The sequence below is a fragment of the Pollachius pollachius genome, assembly GCF_949987615.1.
Source record: "Pollachius pollachius genome assembly, chromosome: 3".
NCBI classification, from domain to species: Eukaryota; Metazoa; Chordata; class Actinopteri; order Gadiformes; family Gadidae; genus Pollachius; species Pollachius pollachius.
The window spans coordinates 17,378,704-17,396,933 of NC_136936.1; the positions used below are offsets into that span (position 1 = coordinate 17,378,704).

Here is an 18,230-nt window from a genome sequence, read left to right on the forward strand (position 1 = left end):
TACATTGTGTTTCTCCTCATAGTGCAAGTCTGTGGGCACACTGCACACTTGTACCCGTGTGCTTCTATGATCATGTGACACACACGGCCCTAAAGTGTGGGTGTCATGTGTTTGCGTGTGTGTGTATGTTTGCTTGCTTTGCTGTTGTGTGTCTCTAATTTTTTTTTGCTGTGGATGATGTGTGTGTGTGCGTCTGTTTTTGAAGTGCATGTTTTTTTGTGTGTGAGTTTGAACTCTGTGTATGCGATTGCTCTGCAACCCATTCTGATAGCTTTAGAAAGGCTAAGCCAGGAGAAACGCCTACTGCGTTCTGCATCTCGGCATGGCGGTGGCTTGAAAGGCGTCTCATGAAGCCGATGTCTGCTGAACAGTCGGTAGCGCTGTCAAACAGAAACTACTTTTTATATCGACGTGTCTCTGGCGCAAGCACTGGGTTAGGAGCTGACTGAAAAATCATTCTTAAGAAAACGATTTGCAAAACACCAATTATTTAGGAGGACCTGTGTGCCAATCAAAAGCCAAGCAAAAATTCAAAAATAAAAAAGATGGGAACATTGCTCTACCCTTGGAAACTTGGAAGCTGGCAAACACCTTTATTAAACACTTTACATAATTATCTAGCAAAAGTATAAAATGGTATTTCATACTTATATATTTAATTGTACAATTATAATTGGTAACCATGCAACATGGGTTACGGCACCATAACCTTCTGCACTCATGAACTTGTGTGTTCACAAACAATCTTTAACAACAATTCCTCAGATTAGACCAACAGAATACCTTGAGGGCAGAATACCTGGAACCCACCTCACTTCCCCTGGCTGACTGAGAGCCTGGTACAGCAAGGTGGCACAGTACACAGTCACACACAATTTCCTTTTCACAGAGGTGTCATCGCAGGACAATTCCCATTGTTAGCGTGTTACGAGTGACACCTGTGTTTTTCTTTGACACCTCTGTGATTCCGCACCAGAAAACATATGGCCAGGTATTTATTTATGGTTTATTTGATAGGGACTGATACAGTGTACATAGACAAACTGAGAACAGCTATCCAATGCAAGACTCATAGTGCTTATAGTGGATGCCAATTAGCAACACACGTCCCTAAATGTATGGATGGCTTTGTATGTTTGTGTGTCGCATGTGGGTGTTGATTATGTTGTCTTTTTTGGTATGCATTGATGTGTACAGTGTGTGTATGGGTGCATCAATCAAGTGTGAATGTTGGATTGTGTGCACAATTGGGAATGCATGCGTGCATGAGTATCGGTGTGTGTCCAGCACCACGGTCGGGCTTTGAATATAAATTAAAGAAGGACAAAAACTTTTTTTGGAGAATTGATTGGAATTTAAACTCTGTGATCTGCAAGTCTGTGACCTGCACTTTTTGGCCAGCAGAAGATTATTGATGTTGCTATGCACCACAGCAGGTAATTGTGCCTTCTTTACCCCAAAGACATCAACCAAATGTCTTTGACCTCCAGAAAACAGACAAGGACATTAGCCACGTCCAGCATCAGACCAATCCGTTCCAACTCAGTACACATAATAAAGTTTGATGGCATAATAAAACCTCTTCATCCCGAAATGGCCAGTATCCGGGCAAAGGTATCCGTATTACGGCATTTAAACACGTGAGAGAGCAGTCATTTGACACATCCCCAGAAAGATTACATTGTTGGCTAAACGAAAGGCAATTCTAACCCCAAACCAAATAAGAAGCATGTAACAAAAAGAGTGATGGCTTTCATAACACATGTACAGCTGAGGTTCCATTGATTCCAACAGTCTAGACCAAATCACTCTGTGACGCCGAACTAGAGGCAAAGCATAATCAAGAACAAACATTACTTGTTCTTTTACAAAAGAAAGTATGTACTACCTTCAAAGTTACCTCCACCTATGCATGGTGTTTACAATAAATGAATAGTAGCTAAGTAAGGGTTTCAAAGGAAAAAGGTAAATTGCTCTCAATAATAACACAAATTCTTCCTCGCCATCCGTGCATTAAATTCCATACGCCTTGACCTTTAACTAGAGTTGTCAAGTGACAAGATTGTACAATGGGTACTCAAGATATCTACCTATTTGGGTCTCATCAAGTTTATATTGTCAATTTTACTAATTGATATATTGATTTATTTTGAGATTTCGCCTAAACCTACCTCAGCTACCCATCTACACTCTTATTCACTTTATTGGCTTCAGATATTGACCCAGGTACTCATCTGATGTTGTGCTATTGCGCTCACAACTGATAATACACTAGGTGGTATTTAAACTAAAACATGAAATGTCAGGCGGAAATTATATCTTTCACTTAAGCTGTGTTTTAGCTTTTTTCATTCATTGATTCGTTCACGTGCACATCAATCGGACAGGTGTTCTGGTACCAAAAACATGTTCATTTTGGTACCAAGATTACATATTATAGCCCCTGCAGCTATCGAGATACTCTATTTACTGTGGAAATGTTTTTTTCATTAAGAAAACTTTCATTAAGAAAACATCATGTTACTGGAAACAGGGATCTGTAAGCTCGCAATTGGCCAACACAAAAATCGGCCAGCAGTAGTAAATAGTAAAAAAATGATTTCTCAAATCAACACCATGAAGACAGACCACTGTAATCCCCTGCTGAAAGCTTCATCCACTCACATGAATGAGTCTCATTCGCTAGAATATCTCCGTGACAAAAGAGGAAACAAGGCGTTCATCCACCCCTTGCCAGTCCGGGTTTCCGTCCCAGGCTCTGTGTTCGTATCCCCCCAGAGGGCCTGCTGTTGAACAGCAGGAATGCTGGATCCCAGATAAATACAACAATATCTGTGCAATGATCAGGATTCATTTGTTTTGTCTCTATTTAAATATTTGAATCCTTTTACTACTTAAGTGTTGTCGTTTCTGTAATTTACCACATAAATAAAGGTCTTTGTTGAAAATTAGTTTTCCCTAAATGTTTTATCTCTGCTCAAACTGCTAGAAGAACATAAGTGGCCCATATGAAAATGTAATTTGTAGAAGTGCTTCCACTTAGACACCCTGGAGCCTAGTTGTACGTCCTCAGTGCGCGGCCCATCATTTCCTAGATTAATTGCCCTCAAATCTCAAGCTGTTCAGTTCCATTTCAGAGCCGTGCTCCAGGGGAGACTTTGGATATTTGAGAGGTTCACATGGATCAGTATGGATTTATATGTACCTATCTAGGTAGGTCACGTTCATGCAACCATAACACACATTTTACCATAAAAAAAAAAAAACGTCAAGCTTAAAGTTGACTTTTTTAAACAACGTAGATATTACATGGATCCTGGAACAATAGAGAAAATACTCCCAGGGTTAGCCTCCTATTGTCTGGTGTGTTGTGTGTCGTGATGTGACAGGGTGGGTTTAGCATGCCAGGGTCTGTTCGGGTCTCCGCAGCAGAGACAGGGAGATTAGAGATGTTAGACCAGTGGGCGTGAGACTGAGGTTACTGCAAGGATAGTCGATAATTACATGACATACACACACACATACACAAACACAAACACAATGTAAGCCAAACACACACACGCACATATACACACACACAAACACACTGTAAGCCAAACACACACACACACACACACACAGACACACACACACACACACACTCAGACATGTAGGCGTGCACATACTCAGACACAACCGCACACATACACTCAGACACGGATGCACAAACACATACTCGGACAAGTGCACGTGCACACACTCAGACACGCACGCACAAACACATAATGCCCATCTTCTGTTTCCCTTCACAGACAAATAAAACGCCTCAACAAAACACGATGCCATCAATCCGGTCTGGTAACACAACCTTTCAGTGAAGTTCGGCACTCTCAGATCTACGACGGGAACTGAAAACCCGAAAGCAGTCGAAAAAACGATCGTGGGTCATACGACCGGGATCGTAGAGCGCTCGGCGAAGACCGACACTAAATCAGTCCCCAACTACTCTGGACAGAGGTTGGGTTTTATGAGAGGCTTAGAAAGGAGTCAGGGAAGAAGGCAGCGTTCCCGGGGACCATGGCTCAGCTACCGAACACAATGGCATTCCCTCGCAACAGTCTTTTGCTGTAAGCACTGTAACTCTGAAGGTTGTGCGTCGGTCATAGTTCCTGGCTGGGTTTTACTCTCTGTTTTTTTCCGTTCTGGCTTCAGTGCCTCTCGGGTACGAAGCCTCCGGCGATGCCGCATCGCTGCAGCAAGAGCCGAAAGCAAAAAGAATTGAGGAAGAAGCAAAAAAAAACAGGCACCTGCCAGACAGCTGCGTCGTTGTCATTGGAGAAGAGGGGAGATGGAGGCGGGGTCAGAAGGGTGGCACAGAGGTCTTGTTTGGGAAGTGCTGAGGTCTCCAATTAGACTATAGATGCTGATTAATCAGTTCTGCTTTCGCATTGTTCTTCTGTTATCGGCTAAACAAGTGGCACATAAACACACAAACTAGAATACACGCGTACACACACACACACACACACAGACACACACACAATCACACACAAACAATTACAGACACACACACACACAATCCCACACATACAATTACATATACACACACACACACACACAAACACACACACACACACGTTATTATGCAGGCAATAAGTGTGGTGGTAACCAGAGTAAATCTTTATAGCCAGAGACAATTACCCTACTGTCAACTGGTAACATGTTTAGGGAGATAAAACACAGCAGTCGTGTTAAAGTGGATGCACCTGTTATCATTTATGTGAGATAATATGTGTGCTAAAGGCTCTTTGTGTGCAGATGGGATAGATGGATTGGGTTCTCCATTCTGCAGCCTGGAAACAGTAGCCAATATAGCTCCCTTCATGAAGCATTTACAGCCTTACTAAAGCCTTACTGACAGTAGGAATGCATTTATGTGGTCACCATCCTTAAGGGGAGATTCCCCTTAAGATGCGTGTCTGTGTGTGTGTCTGTGTGTGTGTCTGTGTGAGAGAGAGAGAGAGAGAGAGAGAGAGAGAGAGAGAGAGAGAGAGAGAGAGAGAGAGAGAGAGAGAGAGAGAGAGAGAGAGCACTAGAGCAAAGAGAAGCAATGTAGGGGCGAAAGAGTGTCCTGCCCATTCCTTTTTATTGTCCCTCTTCCCTTAACCACTTTGGTCCTCATGTTCCCTCCATCTATCTTTCTCTCTCTCCAATCCTGAAAGGGAGGAGCAGCACTTTTTATTGGAGTTTGGTGTAGAATGCTAATATATTATATATATATTAGTCTCTCTCTCTTTCTGCTTTAACATTCTTTCTGACATGTATTCTTCCGTCATTCATTAAAACAGCATCGATGTGTTTGAATTAATATTACATGAATACATGCAATACAATTACATTTGAAACTAAAATGTGCATATTACAGAACACATAGAGGTAATTTATTCTAACCAATTCACTCATTCATCTATCATAGGCATTATTCATCTCCAATATGATACCAACGACTTTTAGTTTACAAAGTAAAATGTTGTAGTCTATGTTAATGTAAAATCTGTATCATGTTCTTAAATAGATACTAAAATGTCATTCAAAACCCATTAACCTCTTGGAAAACTGCTAGCTGAGACTGCTCTCTCTCACGTGTTATGTCCATGACAGGGAATTAAGATAAAACTACTGGCGCTAGCTATGTGTGTGTGTGTGTGTGTGTGTGTGTGTGTGTGTGTGTGTGTGTGTGTGTGTGTGTGTGTGTGTGTGTGTGTGTGTGTGTGTGTGTGTGTGCGTGTGTGTGTGTGTGTGTGTGTGATTCTGGGTCTGTGTGTTTATCTAGTATTAACGGCAATTTCAGGTAAATGAAGACTAACAAAATCCCCAGAACTGAAGTGCAAGCACAAGCCCTGAAAAGCAGTTAATTACAATTAAATATTTTGTGTCTGTCTGAAAACCAAACAAAGCACGAGGCATGCTCCGTGCTCGACCAATCAGCAATGACTTGCCAGTAAGCCCCCGCAAAGAAGATTGATGTAGCTCAGCTCTGGGAGGCTGCACGTTCTTACGTGCATAAGCGGTCTCTGAGTAGCGATGGGGGTCCAAGCTTGGAAATATGACTCTACTGCACAGACACGTTTCAGCCATAGGATGTAAAACTATGACATAGACTATATCCGTAGCCATAGAAACACACTGCATCACGCTTCATGTCATTATCTTTGGACGGTTAAACTCTCCCTACCACTACTTATTCGTATATGAATGGGTATATACTGTGGTTATTAACTGATTTTTCTTATCTTGTGTTGTGTTTGTTTTTCCTATGCTGTTCATAACTCAGTTTTGTCGCAAAGGTGATGCCTCAGCACACTGTGGATTGAGACTCCATTGTTTAATTGTCAATTGTTCTGCTCCACACACAGGCACACGTGCACTTGCGCGCACACACACAGACACACACACACACACACACACACACACACACATACAGAGACACACACAGACAAACACACAGACCGATTAAAAACAAAAGCTATCAAAACTATCCTGATTGGTTTCCTGTCCCAGCCTAGCTCATAGACAATATTGCTACTTTTGATGCATCACCAGGTTTCAAATAGCATACATACGTATGTGAGACGTATGTGAAGAACTACAGCAGTCCAGCATAATGATAATGACTCACCCAATCCCAAGCAAGACACTCTGAGTCCCGACTTGCCGAGGTTCCTGAAAGGAGAGAGAATGAATCACATCAGCCACAGGTCCATCAAAACCAGCTCTGGTCCTAGCTGCATGCATGTACACTGCCATAACACACGCACAAAACACACACCAACACACACACACACACACACACACGCACACACACACACACACGCACACACACACACACACACATTGCATTCTGCACACACAGGACTAGCACCGACAATTAATCACGAGTTGGGCCGAGAGATTGCGCCGGGGCTGTGACTGATGGATGGATAACGGGCGTGACGTGAGAACAGGGGGCTGGGGAGTGGTTAACAAGCCGGTGGGCCGCAGCCGGTTTACCAGGGCTCTAGACCTGGATCTGCTCTACTTACTGCTGTCTCAAGGAAGCCAATCTGGCTCCCGTTAATGTAATGTGGAAGAAAACTGAACGTGTGTGTGTGTGTGTGTGTGTGTGTGTATGTGTGTTTGTGTGTCTGTGCGTCTGTATAATAAGGATAACAATATGTTTATTTTGTAAAGCGCCTTTCTCACACAAAGAGAAGTGGTGGAAGAGGAGAAGTGTTCTTGAAACAGAGAGGTCTTGAGATAAGCTTTAAAGAGAGGGAAGGAGGGAAAATCATGGAGGGATCGAGAAAGGGAATTCCAGAGTTTGGGGGCCATGGCACGGAAAGACAGGGTATGAGAGACGCCCAGAGTGTGTGAGATATCGAGAGATATTTAGATTGGATGGGTTGTTTATAATGTCTATCTATTATACTCAATATGGCTATCTAGGTTGGTAGTGGTAGTAGTAGGGGTATATATGTATGTATGTGTTTATGTATGTATGTGTTTTTATGTTTGTATGTGAGTGTGTGTCTGTTAGTTCAGAGAGGAAAACTTTGGAGAACATTTATCTCTTAGTTTCTTTTGGTGTCCTTGACTAATTATAATTTTTTCAGTGTTAACGCGTGTGTGTATGTGTGTGTGTGTGAGTGTGTCTTCGTGTGTGTGTGTGTGTGTCTTTGTGTGTGTGTGTGTGTGTGTGTGTGTGTGTGTGTGTGTGTGTGTGTTTGTGTGTGTGTGTGTGTGTGCAGGCCTTAACTAATGGTTTCCTAATAGGCTCATTAGCCCTGTAGCAATTACCACAGATGCTGTTAAAAACAATTAAAGGGTGTTCTGTCTGCACTGTCTACCTTTATTTATCCGTCTCCGGCGGTGGCACATGGGTGATTGCTGACACTAGAATATAAATGTACTATAGTTGAAATGTATACGCTTGATTTCCTGCTGTACATTCTAAATCTATACCTCTACAATCTATATTCTTCTCCACAGTTTTACATTTTTGGTTTTTCTCAAAAGTTGGACATCATGCATGTCTGAGATCACCATCAGGAAATAGTTTTTTTAACCGGATGAAACGAAAATATAATTTATTTTTGATGTGAAAGTCTTATTCCAAAACCGCCAAATAGCTTACCTTGACAATCTCGGTACAATAAATGGGGAAAGGGGAAAACTGTGACAGGCCAACCGTTCCTACCATGACGGTAGTGTCCATCAAGTGATTTTTGATGTCATCTGCAATTATGAGGAGAATACACTTTATGTCTTAACAGAATAAATAGGGTTTGATCTAAATCATGGATGAGTTTCCACAGAACACTGTCATGTCCAACCAGGGTGGCTGCCAAGAGATTGTTCCCTTATGACAGCATCTCTTGGAGGCTGTACAGTGGACTGACAGGGGATTGACGCACACAAACACACACACACACTTAATTTTAAAGGAAGCCTGCTGGTGAAAGATATATCTATGTTGCGATTATTATTTTTATATTAATAATATATAATACTAATTATATTAGTATGTTCTACTACTATAGAGGAAGAAATACAATGTGTACAATGTTTCACCTCCGTACATTATGCATGTGTTCATGCTCCGGAGGAAGACCAGCTCTGACATCACTGCACCTAAGTGATTCCCATTATGAATGGGCATTCATGGATTCATAATTATATAGTTTTTGGACATATGATCGAATTTTCCATGTAAGACACAAACAGACACACACACACACACACACACACACACACAAACACACACACACACACACACACACACACACACACACACACGGATATAAATCCCGCTTTGTGCATTGATTTTCAGAACATCAGTCACAGCTGTCATCACATCTAGGCCACGCTTTTCAGGACCCATTCTGCTTTACCCACACCATATTTAGTGTCCGTCAAAATCACAACGGCTAATTGGCCATAATAACCATTCCACATCCAGAAAATCTATCTGAGCTTCTCTCTGACCTGTGAAATAATTGCAATAAACACCACCGGATGGCCAAGCTACGACACGGTAATCAGGCGCTTTGTCCGAAATCACAGTGTTCCGAAATCAACAGGAATCAACGCATACCCTGGTGTCTTTGAGATTGTCCTGTTTCACCTTATGGGGCTATGGTTGAAACATACGTATTAGTTATTCACAGTGTATCTGTGGTTACCTATAGTTATTTGAAGTACTATATTATGACTTATTGATCGTTCTTGTACAGCCCATTAGTAGTACCTATCTGAGGGTTTTGGGTTTTCACTGTCCCTCATCTACATTTCAAGAGGCTGATATCAACAAGATTAATTCAAATTCAATTTTACTAAACAGGGAACACAACAGACTAACTGGGTCCAAGAAGGAACATATTCAGGACATTCTGTATAATTTAGAACACGGGCTGAGAAAGTGCCGAGTCAGACAAGCTCCACCGGCGATTAATGACGTCGTCACCCAGTGGCCGCGGGGGGTCCAATGAGAGACAGTTATACAGATGGGCTCAATTTCAAGAGCTAAACAGAGGAGACATTAGAGAGGCTTTGCTGACACAGAGTCTGAGTCAAGCACAGAGATAAATCACCAAACCGACATTTGGGACCAATGTATTTTGTGTTTCTGATGGAAGTTGGTGATGGGGAATTGCTCCTGGGAGTTTGGCATCTATTACTTTAGTGTAAAGCAAATGTCAATGCCTCGTAAGCAGAAAATACACCAACCTTGCGGTTTTTAGCCCCTTTATAAAAGGGATATAGATAAAAGGAATGTCAACAGCTATCAAATCATGTTCTAATTTCAGGCAAAATTCCTTCAACGCATACACACACACACCACAGAGAAACAAACACAGAAACACACACACAAACATACACACACACAGAAACACACACCTTGTTCACATATAGTGCAACGTCAAACTTAAAATATGACATCGTTGTCATACTTTTTTTTTTGCTTACTTTCACAATCACACACTCACAGAAACACACATAGAAACACACACACACACACACACACACACACACACAGACACACACACACACACACACACACACACAAATACAAGCACACAAGCACACACAGGAGGTGCAAACAAGATTTCCTGTCCCGGTAATTCTTTCCTAATGTCTCCCCTCATGCAGCCTTCAGAGCAGCAAAGTGCGAGCAGTTTGCGGGAATGAGAGCAGAGATCATAAGATGAAGGGGTCGGCGTAAAGGGAAGGAGATTGTTGATATTTTCCCTGCCTGGGAGATTAACTTACAAAGCCATCTCCCCCTCATTTCAAATCCATCAAAACCCCCACAAGCTATTCAAATCCTTATAGGCACACTTATAAACAAATCTATATCCCTGCTGTGCGTACACACACACACACACACACACACACACACACACACACACACCCACCCCAATCAAATATTCATTGAAATAGATGCTGGAAACGGATCTCCAATAACGAGCTTCCCCTATCAACTACGCTATTTATTTCTTTACAAACATGTCTCTGTCGCCTCGCTGATAGACAGACACAACGTCCTCTAATACCCCAGGTGCTGTTTTGGAATAACCCTCTACCTCCTTCTGCCTGCAATCATCTGTCTATCTGTTCTCAGCTGTTTCTGACTGTCTGCCTCGCTCCCAGGTCGTCTTGTTATCTCCTCTCCTTCTAAAAACCCTCAGAATTATGTTTTCTCTGCCTTTCATTAGCCATCAAATCCCCCACACCGGTAAAGCAGCCTGTCTCGCTCTCGCTCCCTTTCCCTCTCCCTCTCCCTCTCTCTCTCTCTCTCTCTCCCTCTCTTTCTCCCCCTCTCTGTCTCCCCCTCTCCCTGTCTCTCTCTCTCTTCCCTTCTCTTTTTCTCTCCCTCTCTCTCGCTCATCCTCTCTCTCTCTCTTCCCTTCTCTCCCCCTCTCTATCCCCCCTCTCCCTCTCTCTCTCTCTTCTCCCCCTCTCCCTCGCGCTCTTTCCCCCTCTCTCTCCCCCCTCTCCCTCTCTCTCTCTCTCCCTCCATTAGGAAGATTCCATTCATCTTTTTACATACTGCTGATATGCATTCACTACTGTCCCATCACGTGCACCACCCTATTACTATGGCAGCATGGAGTGCTGGCCCACATAGCTGAATGTAGGTTACACCCGTGCTCTGCATCTCAAGCTGTGAGCCTTGGCTGTTTATCAGCTTGTTTTCCAATCGGGGTTCTGTAGACAAGACAGTAGACCAGAGAACCTGCTCGTTAAGTCACTGCTCGTTAAGCCTCAGAGATATTAACGCTGTCATCATATCGAAATGATCTTTTGATTCCTCCTTGTTTTTTTTCTCTTCCCATCTGTTCTAAAAACCATGCATTTGATATGCAAGTATGCAAACAAGAACCAATGCATAAATATTCAAAAGTAAAGAAAAAAAACACACATACACACTTGCATACATCAGGATTTCGGTGAAGGACAATTGTACTTGATTCTCCTTCAGGAACTGTCATGTGATACAGGAATGATGGTGTATTTGCATTTCCCATGGCAATTTTGGTGTCAACAATCAGTTGGGGAAGAAGCTGAAGAAAATCGTTGCACAGTGAAGAAAGTCTCACTATACAAATAACTTCCTCTAACCTTGCTCTTTCTCTGACTTCTCTTCTTTAATTGATTCCTTCATCCATTAATCTGTAATAAAGCACTCTGCATCTGTCTTGTGTTGTCTCTCTCTAACTCTGTTTTTCTCTAACTCTGTCTCTCTCTCACTCTGTATCTTTCTAGTTGCCTCTCTCACACTCTGTCCCCCTCTCTCTCTCTCTCTCTCTCTCTCCCTCTCTCTCTCTCTCTTTGTGTCTATTCTGTTTTTTCTCTCTCCTTCTGTCTCTTCTCACTCTGTCTGTCTTTCACTCTGTTGTATCTGGTATCTTTTTTTCTCTAACCGTATCCCTCTCTTGTTGTCTGGGTCTCTCAATGTCTCTCCCTGCTGTCTCTCTCTCACAGTCTCTCCCTCATGCTGTCTCTCTCTGTCTCTCCCTGCTGTCTCTCTCTCACAGTCTCTCCCTCACGCTGTCTCTCTCTGTCTCTCTCTCACAGTCTCTCCCTCACGCTTTCTCTCTCCCGCCATCTCTCTTGGATTCACCTTTGCCGTCGTTCCTCACCTCTGTGGAACAATTACCTCACCAGTCTTGCCTGCGTATCATTCTCAATCTCTCTCTCTCTCTCTCGCTCTCTCTCTCTCCCTCCCTCTCTCTCTTTGTCTCTCTCTCTCCATCGTCTTCATTCTCCCTGTCAGTCAATCAAACATTGCAAACACACAAACACACACACAGACACAGTCTGTTTATATTAATTTGCATTCTCCTCATATCAAGTTTTATAGGTTCAATTAGTATTTTTTCCTCCAAGCTTCCCCCTTTCTTTCTCTCACTCAGTCCATCATGCTCCATGCATTAAAATAAGGGTTTAAAACCTGTCCAAAGACGAATTCCGATCACTTTTTGTACACATATCCAACCCTCATGCTGCTGCTTCTTTTCATACCGTAAGTAGCAAAAAGGTTACCTGTGAAAGCAACGTGGAAGTGTGCTTCAGCCTCATGCGCTCACATAGATCAGGGCTGTAGACACAATTTGGGGTATAACCTTAGAAGAGAAGCATTCAAGGAAACATTAATATGAAGAAGTATCTGCTAATGGTATATGCTTTGATTTAAGCAACCTTCGAAGCACCTCCAGCTTTCAGAATCAAATAGAGAATCCAATAATAGCTAGATTTGCTCAAAGAATAGGCCTACATTTAAATACGAAGGTTTCCAAATCAAGTGGAAAGCAAACAAAAGCGTCTCTCGGTTGCTAAACAACAAAAAAAAGTCCATTAGGAGCCATTCGTAACATCACTCAAGGCTGACGGAGTGAGTGACAAATACAAGAGGATGATGAGCAGGGAGAGAGAAACGCAATGTGAAGCGATTCTAGCCGGGGGGAAAACACGATCAAGGAGGGAGGATTGTTCAACTGGAATTGAGGTCGTTGATGATGATTAATGATCATCCAATTAGAAATAGAAAAAAAACAATAATTCAAACTTGATTAAAAAGTGTGTGTGTTTGGCGAAAGGCTGGTTTATAATATACGAACAAACATAAAACCTTGCACAAAGCACTCGTCAAAACGCTTATGTAACCCCGATTTGATGCCATGCCTATAACACAATATGACCTCACACTGAACTATTTATTCAAAGGGTGTGGCTGTGTGAATTCTCTCCATGCATGCATGTCTAACATGCATAGTGTTACACAGTCGCACACATGTGACTGTGTGTTACATTTACCCCTCAATGGGTTGTAAACGGCAGCGGTACATCTCTGAGCCAAAATGGGACTGTACCAGGCAAGGATATTCCACATCCATCAAAGCCAGCAGAGGCGAAGGCTCGTACAAGACTGCATTAGAGTCCTGCAGGAGGAGAACACGGCCAGAACCCATAACCTGTCTTGTGGTGTAAAAGCAGCCAGCCAGGCTCCATCACACCCTGGTCGGTGCCAATAGACAGAGCACTCCAAGACAATATTTTTTAAATGGAATCTGTCTTTTAAATTGGAAAACACTGCTAAGCGATTATAAACGGTAAAGAGTTTGGAGCAAGAATGTGTGGCCTGGTGTGTGTGTGTGTGTGTGTGTGTGTGTGTGTGTGTGTGTGTGTGTGTGTGTGTGTGTGTGTGTGTGTGTGTGTGTGTGTGTGTGTGTGTGTGTGTGTGTGACTATGTGAACGATGAAATGGGTGGTGAGGGTCCATGGCCGTGCACACACTCAGTGTGTATGTAAAATATTAATTTCCATTCAACTAACTCTTCGAATGAGGCTGCATGTGTGTGTTTGTGTGTAAGTTTGAATGAGATAGAGCGAGAGAGAGAATTTGCAAGAACAACACCTACATCTGTTGCCATGGTAGACCAGAGACCACCTTACTACAGAGCTTCCCAGGTTAGCCGTTAACATCCATGTTAATGCCTGATGCAGTGCTGTATTTAGTTTTGTAGAAAAGTGCTGCTCATTCACTGAGACACCAACTCTCTCACGCGTTCACAGGCGGGGATGTGGCGAGTGGGCGGTGCTGCCACTAAGATCTGCATGTCAAGCATCTCCAACACACAACCCATTAGAGTTTCTATGCACATGGCCACTTCGATGGGAAGCACGCCATAAGGGCGCACACAAGCTTCTGGTAACATAGAGAGACACACGCACACACACACACACACACACACACACACACACACACACACACACACACACACACACACACACAGTGTTGCCGTGGGCGAGCGTATCCTGACACTCATACTGAATCACCCTTTCGCCCCGGCAGCAGCAGCTTCGTTCTCAAGTGGCATAGCGTTTCCAAGGTTACCTTGTGGAAACTTGATCCACTACAAATAAAAACGGAGAGCGTCACGCAGACAAAGAAATCTGCATTACCAAGCCAATATACTATATTTATTATAGTGAATATAAATTTTTCAAAACGAGAGGATAAGAGAAGATGAAGGTCAAGGAGATAATAAGTAGAGATAGACCGATATTTTTTTTTCAGGGCTGATACCGATACCGATTATTAGTAGTCAAGGGGGCCGATAACCGATATTTGGAGCCGATATTAATTTACAGAAAAGGGGAAAAGATTGGCGTCAAAATTTTGAATAATACGAACTCCAACACTTAACTTCATTTAATAAACACAACAGCTTATCAGATTTGCAACATAACACAATTTAAACAAATAAATGGCTCACTAAAATTTTCCTGAACTGAACTGAAATATTAATTTTTTACTTATCTTTCTTTTAAGTTCAAACAAAAACAAAAAGTGCAGGGTGTTCTAATGAAGTCAACTGAAAAATTAAATAAATAAATAGTTCCCTAGTTAATTATTATTGCCCGACAGTTTTCTCTCAGACAGACGGTGCTTTGCTGTCAGTTTCTGCAGCTTCTCATGTGGCTTACACACACACACACACACACACTATTCTCTAGCCATCCCCTCATCGTGCTTCCCTGCAATAAGACTAACTGAATTTTACTCTCTCTCTCTCTCTCTCTCACACACACACACACACACACACACACACTTCTTACTTTTATCACTGACTAGGGTAGAGCGAGTACGGTTGAGACACTTTTGGCTTTTTACACTACTGCACAAAAACTAGACACTGAAAATAAGTGATATTTGATATGCTGTTCCCTTTGATTGTATACTAAAATAGAATCAATCAATAATACCCCTAACCAATTTAATTTATTCATAATTTGCTCATATACATGAGGTGCGATTTTGTCTCAACCGTACCCATGGTGAGTACAGTTGAGACGGTACCCGGGTACAGTTGAGACACCCATTTAAACCCATTGATGGTGACTGACCAAGCATTGAAAAAACTTTAAACTTTATTATAAAAGAACTGGACAAAATATTTAAGCAAGAAATTCATTTATTTAATTCATTTATTTATTCACTTTATTATCTCACTCCTCACAGTGATGACAAACATACTGTTTGTCACCAGTGGTGCATTCAAAATGGGACCACAACCCACACCCGCAGCACGACACCCACTTCTCACCAGGCTTTGAGGCCGAAAACCATTCAGCACACACCAGACACTGAGTATCTGAATTTGTCTTCTTACTCCTTTTTCCTCCGTCCTTCGTTTCTATGATCTTCCGTTTTACTTTCAAAGAGGAGGCTTTCTTCTCCTCTTCCAGGGGCTGCTTTTCCGGGGTGTCGGTTAAAATAGTGGAAGTCTTTTTCTTGCGTTGCTGCCGATTGGCCTTTCTCTGGGAAGCTTTCGGGTACGGCCGGGCCGACTCTGGTGAAAACACTGCAGGCTCCTGGTTAAGATAAACACACAGAGATACACACACATGCACACACCCACACACCACCCCCCCCCCCCCCCCCCCCCCCCCCCCATCCCACACACACACACACACACACACACACACACACACACACACACACACACACACCATCAAAGCTAACAGAAAAAATATGTTTGGGAAGCTCAGTAGGGATAGGGAAAAGAGGTGAAAGGTCACCCTCTGTGAGGGACCACTGAGATGCACTAGTGGCAAGCATGGATGGCCCGGCTGTAGTGAGGGCAGGAGGGGACAACCCAGGTGGAAGGGTGGCCAGCGTGGATGGCCCGGCTGTAGTGAGGGCAGCCTGGCTTTCTGGGTTCGGCCTGTCAGTTACTAAAGCAGGGGCAAAGTCAGCTTCTTTAAAGACATCTGGATTGTATGGCCAGATGCCAGTGGAAGAGAAGCCAGCCTGAACATTCTGTGGCGATGCTCCACGCAGCAAGATATTATTCAGGAGACTTGGAAGGTCATAGATGGTGATTGACTTGCCTGGGTTCTGACGGTGCCACCTGTCCATCTCCCCATTAAGATACCTCTTCAGAGGCCCATACACAGCCTTGTCCAGGGGTTGAAGGTGGTGCGTACAATGTGGTGGGAAGGATAGCATGACCACACCACTTGCACGGCAAAGGTCAATGGCTTTCATTGAGATATGGGAGGAGTGATTATCGAGAAGTAAAAGGACCTTCTTTTCCTCAGTGGGCCTGGTGTGGTTGATGAAGTGCTTTAGGAACTCCAGGAAGTCATCCTCCTGCATCCAACCACTGCCATTTGCTGTTCCTATTGACCCCTCTGGACCGCCAACGATGAAGTGTGGCAGGAACCTCTTGCGGGGAAAGACGAAATGTGGGGGGATGATGTTCCCCAGGGCATTACCTGCCAGTGCCATGGTGACCAGGGTTCCTCTCTCCCCAGAGGTGACTGCCCCCACTCTTCTCACTCCCTTGGAGGCCACCATGAAGCCCGGCTTTTGGTAGCGGCCAAGTGAAGCTACAGGAACCCTAAATTCCTCTGCCACACTCCTAATGGACCTCCCTTGCAGCACTGCATTGGATGCTCTCTCTAACTCCTGCGCTGATACACCCCTATCTGTGGTTCTTACTCTGTTACGAGGCATCCTGCAACAGGCATAGAAGAAACATAAATCTATAGGCTACAAAACATGGCCAGCAAACACTCACACATATACACACACTGCATGTCTTTTTCATTTCTACTATGAGGTAGCAAAGGCTCTATCACAATCAAGCTGTCTCAACTGTACCCGATCTCCCACCTTGCTTATTTAGACCCCAAGATAAATAATTCTTACTATTTTCATGTTTGAAAGGACATCCATTAATAAAGAACAGTTCGAATATCCAAAATATAACATTTTATTTTAATTTGTTTGTTTTGTTGTCCAACTTTGACTTCTAACCTGCTGTCGTTAAACTGCACAACGTAACTCCATGTTATGTAATGGTAAGTGATCGCGGGTTGAGACACAATGTCTCAACTGTACCCATCCGACCACCTCACGCTTTTCGCTAGATTGTGCAGTGACCTTGATTGACATGATAGCATGAATTATGTATATTTATAGTGCACAGAATAACGTTTGTAATGATGTAAATTGCGTTTGTTGATCACCTATGGTTAATAACATATTCATTGTAGAAGGGACATGTAAAATCAAGATCTTACCTTGCTAAAAAAAACTTTCGCCGATATCTTCGTAGCGGAGCTGAGTATGTTGCTCAAATTTCCCGGGGTAGAAGAGGATGTTAGTACGCATGTGCAAACTAAAAATCACAGCTCAGGATCATTGCGCACGCAAGTTATGTAGGGTGTCTCAACTGTACTCATGTCTCAACCGTACTCACTCTACCCTATTTCCCTATCAATATTATCAGCAACCTTGTTTCAAGTGATTAAGCCGTTAAAAAACACTAAATAGTCAAAAGCATCTTCACTTTAATAATCAGTGTTTATCATAGGAACAGACAGCTAACGGCTAACGTTACGCTAAGAGCTAATCACCTTAAAGCCTAAGGGCTCGAGGGGCTCCGTGGTTACGCAGTTGGATAGCGCATTACGCAGTTGTCGAAGTATAACCACCGCTTAACGTGCTTCCCTGCAACAAAACTGGACCGAATTGAGTTTATTAATTTTTTACTCTCACTCACACACAGACTTCTACTATCACAGACTATTTCCATATCGATATTATCATCAACCTTGTTTCGAGTGATTAACAGACATGCCTGGACTCAAAACTGCGAGCAGAGCTGCCGCTTATGTTTATATAACGTTAATGGGCTC

At 43.0% G+C, this 18,230-nt stretch overlaps 1 protein-coding gene across 2 annotated transcripts in view; it reads right to left on the reverse strand.

The window, feature by feature from the left end:
* kcnab1a (potassium voltage-gated channel subfamily A regulatory beta subunit 1a) overlaps positions 1-18,230 on the reverse strand; it is a gene marked incomplete at its 5' end in the record, with an annotated part of 48,289 nt that overhangs the window by 13,894 nt on the left and 16,165 nt on the right. For both annotated transcript variants that reach the window (XM_079732323.1, XM_079732322.1), the window contains one exon: positions 6,659-6,702. In XM_079732323.1, the coding sequence (XP_079588449.1) occupies positions 6,659-6,702 (44 nt within the window). The remainder of the gene's footprint in view (positions 1-6,658; positions 6,703-18,230) is intronic.